Source organism: Schistocerca cancellata, chromosome 8 (genome assembly GCF_023864275.1).
Source record: "Schistocerca cancellata isolate TAMUIC-IGC-003103 chromosome 8, iqSchCanc2.1, whole genome shotgun sequence".
Classification (NCBI taxonomy): domain Eukaryota; kingdom Metazoa; phylum Arthropoda; class Insecta; order Orthoptera; family Acrididae; genus Schistocerca; species Schistocerca cancellata.
In genome coordinates, this window is record NC_064633.1 from 293,563,912 (window position 1) to 293,571,793 (window position 7,882).

The window sequence follows — 7,882 nt, forward strand, 5'->3', positions numbered from 1 at the left end:
ATGTACTGTGGAGACCTCACGCCCCACGTGTTGAGCAATTCGGCGGTACGTCCACCCGGCCTCCCGCATGCCCGCTATACGCCCTCGCTCAAAGTCCGTCAACTGCACATACAGTTCACGTCCACGCTGTCACGGCATGCTACCAGTGTTAAAGACTGCGATGGAGCTCCGTATGCCACGGCAAACTGGCTGACACTGACGGCGGTGGTGCACAAATGCTGCGCAGCTAGCGCCATTCGATGGCCAACACCGCGGTTCCTGGTGTGTCCGCTGTGCCGTGCGTGTGATCATTGCTTGTACAGCCCTCTCGCAGTGTCCGGAGCAAGTATGGTGGGTCTGACACACCGGTGTCAATGTGTTCTTTTTTCCATTTCCAGGAGTGTACGAGGACAACCCCATTTCATGGTTTGCGCTTGTGGAGCACCTTTCCGAGTTACATCAGGTGACTGACGATAACTCTAAATTTATATGTCTTGTCACACATCTCCATGACCATTTAATTTCTGACCTCCTTTCGCCACCGCCGTCGCCAAAATATGAGTTCGCCAAGAAGACAATATTGGACCGACCCGCCTGCTCACAACAGGAATTAATAATCAACATCCTGTATGAGGAACACCTGGGGGACTGCACGCCTTCACAACTCTGGCGCCGCCTTCAGCTTCTTGTGGGTGAGCACACGATGCCAGACGTTACCCTGTGGGCGGTATGGTCAGCCAAGTTACCCACCGTCCTGCAGATACACCTGCTACCACACTCCTTCAAGTCTATCGGCTCTCGCCTTCACATTGCAGATCAGCTGTATGCACTATTGTGACAAAAACAACCATGGCACCTTCACATTGCAGATCAGCTGTATGCACTATTGTGACAAAAACAACCATGGCACCTCTCACCGCTGGTTGGCACTATCCCACCTAATTACTGGCCGTCTGTGGGCAGAGACAGAGCTCATTCTGCCTCTATGCTATCTACACCACCAGGTAGTACTCGTTCGCTCTCTCCTCTTTCCGAGCACTCAAGAATCACACACACACCATACCTCCCGGTTTACATTCCGGAACAGATCAACAGGGTCAAACCTCTTCTGCTGTCACAAGCACCACCACCTCCACATTCAGCTTATACATACTGTTGGTACCACAAGATTTTCGGGGATGAGGCCACGAAGTGCAGATTACCTTGCCAGCACCCAAACGCCGACTGCAGGATCTGAAAGATGCCGAGTCCTGTGATGAACTTCACAGGTATCCTCAAACATTGCACTCTGTCCACTCGGCTGAGCGGTTGTTGATATGTGACCGACATTTCGTCGCTGCTTGTTTTCCTAGTCGATATAGGTGCTGACATATCCATCATGTATACATCATTGGTTCCTCCCTTTTTTTCACCGATGAAGTCACTTCTACGCACATCTATCTCCTTCTCTACATTTCCCATGGACATTTTACATCACTGACATTGACGAACCAATTTTTGGTATGGATTTGTTGTTCCTTCACAAATTCTCACCGAACATAGTCCAAGTTCAGTGCTACACCATCCTTCTGACACTTAGATACCGTACTCAGGCACTTATGCTCATCGTTTCTTTTTGGTCGTGACATGTGATCTGGTTTGTACGTGCTCCACTCTCACGGACAAAATTGTGACCTGCATCACTAATCTACTGTCAGAGTATGATGCAGTGGCGCATCCCCATTGGCAAAACGACGTGTTGAAACAACGCATTGCTCACACTTTCGATGAGCTCACTGCTGCTCATACCTTGCTGCTGCAACTGCAGTCCACAGTTCCTTCACCTGATCGACCTTCATCAGCAGACACCAGCACGGACACTCATCAGGTTAGTTCAAAAACACTCATTGCGTGTGATGATTCGCATTCAGTGATCTCTGCACACGCCACACGCAGTGCCATGTGTTTCAAACAGTGCTTCCAGTGACGTGCACGATGCAAATACGCCCACCACACAGGCAGCCACCCTGCGTGTTGGTAAACATTCCCCCTCTCTCACGCACCAACCACGTGATTCAGCGGCCATCGCAGTTCCCCGAGCGACGCCAATGCTCCTCTCGCCCGCGCTGGTTACTGAAGGCAAAGCTAAAAACAGACAGTCACTGTGTGTCCCGATCCACTGTGTGCTGCGTGCGCAGCCGACCTCTCCAAATAAGTGCACGCTGTGCTCACATAAAAGGCATGTGACTCTCATGCTGCCTTTTCCTACTCGAGCTAATGGCTGCACCTCATCACGCCTCACTCGTCCCGAAACTTCACGTCAGGACGTTACTCAGCCTCATGTGCAGTCCTCAGTCTCTTCTGTCACTGACGGAATGACACTCAAGATAATTACCACTGCCAGCTCTCCTATTTGGCACAAGGTTAGACCCCTCAACACCATTACATTGCACACGGCCCGGCACCAAATAAACGAACACCTGGAGGCAGGCATTCTACAGCCATCGGACAACAATTGGTCTTCATCAATTCACCTCGTCACCAGACACAACGGTTCTTTTCGAATGTGTGGTGATTACAGATGCTTAAAAGCTCGTACCATCTGCTGAACATAAACTATTTCACCCATATGTTATCGGCTGCCACAATGTTCAGTGTAATTGACTGTAAACGTGCCAACGACTGCTATCATCACGCCACTCGGTTTGTTCCAATACAACTTCATGCCATTCGGCTTAAAGAATGTGGCACAAGTGTGGCAACACTTCATTGACTCAATCTTACAACAGTTCGAGTTCTGCTTTGCATACCTGAATAACATCTTCATTTCCTGCAAGTCGACTGAGGACCACAAAGGTCATTTATCCCAGGTCCTCCAGATCTTGAACTCCAACAGTGTCAAGGTCAACAAAGATAAATTCCAATTGTTCCTGTCTTCTCTGACAATTTTGGGTTACACTGTCTCTGGAGATGCAATACAGCCTCCAAAATCCAGCGTGCAGGCTATCATGTCATTGCCACCCACGGCTATGTACAAAGAACTCTGACGTTTCCTGGGTACTATAAATTACTACCGCTGACATCTACCTTCTGCCACCGCCATGCAGGCCCCGCTGATGGACTCGCTGTTTGGCAAACAGACTTCGGGCCTTAAGTTAGTCCGTTGGACTGAACCTATGCTAAAGGCCTTCAGGGCTCTAAAGACAGCGTTAGCTCATGCCATCGTACCCGCCCACCCCAATCCGTCTGCCGACCTGTTCATCACTACGGACGCCAGCGACATCGTGGTCAGGGCAGTATTACAGCAACGCAAAGGTGTCACGGTTTCACCCCTTCATTTCTTCTCTAAAAACTGTCTACAGCACAGAAGAAATATTCCACTTTTGATAGAGAATTTCTGGTGGTCTATGAAGCCATCAAACACTTCGCCCTGACATCGGGGGACCGTTCCTTCTTCATCCTTATTGACCACAAACCACTGGCGGACGCCTTCTGCAACCCTCTCAAGGACCCACCCCATCGGTGTTTCCACCACTTCGACCTGGTCTCTCAATTTACTATGGACGTATGCTACATCAAAGGCATGGGAAACATCTCCGCTGATTTCTTTTCGCGGATCAATACTATCTTATGCGTCATCTATTTATCCTACCTCGCCGCTCTCCAGGCCTTTGATGAGGAATCTCAAGCTCTCCTCACGGACCCTCAGACATAGCTTGTGTTTACCAAAGCCAAGTTCCCTGGTGTTATAGATGAAGTGTGGTGTGACTCTTATACCGGCACTCAGCGGCCATTGCTCCCTCCCACATTGCACCAACAAGCCTTCGACACCTTATATAACCTCGGCCACCCTGGTGTCCACGCCACCACATACCTCATCACCGAGCATATTGTTTGGAAAAATGTTAAGCAGGACTGTCAAACCGCGGCACGCAGCTGCATTTCCTGCCAACGCAACAAAATCAGATGCCACACCTCTCCCCCCCCCCCCCTTGGCAAGTTTGACATTCCACAAGGACGGTTTAGTATAGTACATATCGACCTTATCGGCCTTATGGCACCATCAGAGGACCACAGATATATCCTCTCCACAATGAACTGCATGTCTCGTTGGGTGGAAGCTGTTCCTTTACCCAACATTACAGCAGAAACCGTGGCCAAGGGATTCGTCTCATCATGGATCACTAGCTTTGGTTGCCTGTCCACCATCACCACCAACCAGGGTCAACGGTTTGAGTCTGCACTTTTCACGATTCTATGTAACCTTTGCGGTATTAAAAAGTTCATACAACAGCCTACCACTCGCCAAGCAATGGTTTAGTGGAACGATGGCACCACAAAACGCAGGTGCCATGACTGCCTCTGGTCTGAGGCACTTCCTTGGGTGTTACTCGGTCTCCGTTCGACCTTTAAACCTGACTTATAGGGCACCATCTCTGAATTCGTTTTTGGTGAGAACCCGGTTCTACCTGGGGAACTTATCTTGCCTCAAGCACCCGAAGATTTCCCCACCTCCCCAGACTATTAGTAGAATGAGCACCCACTTTAGACATGCATGGCTAAACTCGCCTTTTAGTCATTCCCCGCCAGACACATATGTGCCAACCACACTCAACACATGCTCCCACATTATGCTCAGGGACAATTTTGTTAGACAAGCCCTGCAACCCCCATACTTCGGCCCATTTGAAGTACTCCGGAGGGGCAAGACAACATTCAACAATATGGTTAAAGATCGCCAGCAGGCCGTTTCATTACACAGGCTCGAGCCTGCTTTCATGGACTCCGACGCCCCTCCGCCGTTCCAGTGGGACCATCCGGACGAATTTTCTATTGAAGAGCCCGATGATGAGTTAGCCCATCCCATGGTAGGGTCTTCTCCTTTTGATGATTCGTCACCATAGTTTGCTGGTTTACCGAGCATGTCATCATCAACCCCATGTGCAGGTTTTGATGATGTTTCATCTACTGGAGAGACTTACTCCCCATCTTTCAACTTGCGCTGCAATGTACCTCCTAACTGCGTCGACAATGTGATTGTCGCTTTCAATGACCGTGTGCTCGTGCTCCTTACAGACACTGCAGACTCGACACTCAATGAGGAACTAGACGTCAAGATAGTGCATAGCCTCTCCCTCCCCCCAAGAGTGCGATCCATCAAGAGTTTGTGCATTCATCTCATCAGACAGCTTGATCTGCAATATGGGCAGCCACGCTCACACACTGCACCCCTCCCCACACCTCTAGTCCTGGGCCGGCCGACACATCATCCACCCTCGCTGACTGTCTGATTATGATATGGGCCTGCAGCCCGTTACCGCACCTTCGCATGACATCCTGACTGAGATGGAGCTTCCAGTCATGCACCTGCCACTTCGCACTACTCACTCCAACTCCAATGCCCATACAACCTCCCCTCAGGCCTCATAGGCTGCAATCTGTACTGGGGGGCGGGGGGGGGGGGGGGGTTGGAGCTGTGTGGCGTCGATAGGTCACATCGACCACGTAAAGCATGATCTTTGAACTCTAACTGCTCTGACGAGCCGCCTTGTTAATGTTCCAGTCAGACTTTGTAGTCTGAACAGTGTACATGTGTATCTTTCTTCGTGCTGAAATATATGTATGTATAAACATTTATGGGTACAATTTGTATACCGTTATCTGTATTCCCGTTTCCCATAGTACCATAATTATGAAATAAGTGTGCAAAATGAGTGATTGAACTGTGTTTAACTGAAGTTGTTAGGCGATTTTAAAGGAATGATAAATGTTAAATACAGTGAGTGAATAATGAAAATCTCATTTTCCACATGTTCAGCTATCCTATACCAGTAAATTTGAGGCCATTTAATTATTGGTAAAGACTTGTTGGAGAGTGACATGCCACCCCCCCCCCCCCTTTTCACCACAATCTTGGTGTGACACTGACCGATAACATAGCCTGAGGTCTAGAGTATGCATTTTTAGGCTGTTAATATGAAAGTGGGAAGCACAGATCTTCCAGTTAAATCAGGAACAGTTTAAGTGCAGTACTTGAAGGTAACTCAGGAAAAGCTTACTTATGTAGGTGGTTGTAGTGTCAGCAAAAAGTTCTTGTGTGTACAGTTGCCATGAAGAACAGCAGGTGTAAAATTTTTCTCCAGAGTCTTGAACTGTGTTGGAACAAAAGTGAGGCATTCATATGATTCAATACTATTGTCTTCATTTAATTACACTTTTACAGATGTCTGAGTTCTGCTGTCTTAACAATGCAAAGTCTTGTAGGCATGTGCAGTATTAACCACAAATGTCATATTGGAAGCAGAATCAAACACATATTTTAGGTTACTTGTCTCTAAATAATATTTTCTGGAGAAAAAGGCAATGTTGTTTCTTATTGATATAATACATTCAGAGTCACAGCTGTGTTTGACCAACCATAACTGGTGCTGAATCTGCATGTCGTCATATGATATGCAGACACATCGATCTCGTGAGGCACAAGGTTCTTATAACGAAGTACGAACGTCGGTCAACAGATGGCACTCGGCAAAGAATGTTAACCGCGCTTTTTAATTGCTACTTGCAACTTCTAGTTGCCATTTGTCACAGAAACCGCAGTTGGACTAACAGGCGAATTGCAGAGAAAAATCGTAGTACGAACTTTGGCCAACAGATGGCAATGTTAACAAATCTCACAGAAATCGCACTTGGACTAAACAGCGAATCGCAGAGAAAAAGCATAGTACGAACTTTGGCCAACAGATGGCGATGTTAACACCGCTTTTTAGTTGCTACTTGCGACTCTTAGTTGTGACTTGTCACGAAAATCGCAGTTGGACTCAATAGCGAATCGCATGGAAGGAACGTAGGACGAACTTTGGTCAAAAGATGGCACTGTTACCTGCACTTTTTAGTTGCTACTTGCGACTTCTAGCCGCGACTTGTCACTGAAATCGCCGAAAGCAGTGCGAAATTCGGCCAACAGATGGCTCACGACGTTGAATGTGAAATGCTACTTTCGACTGCTAATTGTCACTGAAATCGCAGTTAGAGTCTGTAAAGTTATTGTGATATCTGTGACTTATCAATCAATGTGATTTCTAACAGATACGCGATTTCCTACCCACCACTACAATACAGTCAGGAGTAAAGTAATATGCTGCAGTTCTGTCTGTGTTACGAAATAATACCCATGGGCAAGTCATTTGTGATGTATGTACTACATCCCGCATACTGCTATTATTATTATTATTATTACAGAAACAAATACGGTATCCGTACGTACCTGACATGGTAACAGATTCGCCTTGCGCAGACGAGACACTACTTGATAACAGTTTCGTTTTGCACAGATGACACTCTCCTCTTAACGCCGAGGCCGACGCGAATTTAACAGCTGCTCGATTCAGATAGCAGCTAGCAGTTGACAGTCGTAAGCCAGCGGCGGGAGAACTATATTGGCGCCAAAAGTTAATTAGTGGCCAAAATTCACACGCTTTCGTAGTTCTCTGTGATATTTTTAATATTTTTAATGGCCAGTATCAGGATTGCAGATACACGGTATGTTTGACCTGTAGAGTACCAAATTGCGTAACTTTTTGGGATAAGAACGTTATCAATTAATCTTTTCTTGATAAAGACGTACTGTTATGTATTATGGTGACCTTGCAGTTATAGATTGTAGCAAGGGGCGATTCAAGGTCGGGCGACGGCGTGGCAGCAATGGATGAACTGCGAGGCCTCTATCCGACAGTAACTATATGTTTTTAAAATGTTTTGTACTATTTCTATACAATACGTGAACGTTGTTGTTGTTGTTGAAATCGGATTTGATGCAGCTCTCCATGACAGTCTATCCTATGCTAATTTCTACATTTCTGCATAACTACTGCAACCTACACGTTTGAACCTGCTTACTGTACTCACCCCCTTCCCAACCACT

At 47.2% G+C, this 7,882-nt stretch overlaps 1 protein-coding gene across 1 annotated transcript in view; it reads right to left on the reverse strand.

Annotated features, from left to right (window-relative positions):
* Positions 1-7,234, reverse strand: part of LOC126095236 (D-threo-3-hydroxyaspartate dehydratase-like) — a 371,140-nt gene extending 363,906 nt beyond the window's left edge. Inside the window, exon 1 of the mRNA XM_049909989.1 lies at positions 7,226-7,234. Coding sequence (XP_049765946.1) covers positions 7,226-7,232 — 7 coding nt within the window. The 5' untranslated portion in view covers positions 7,233-7,234. The remainder of the gene's footprint in view (positions 1-7,225) is intronic.
* Positions 7,235-7,882: the final 648 nt, after the last annotated feature.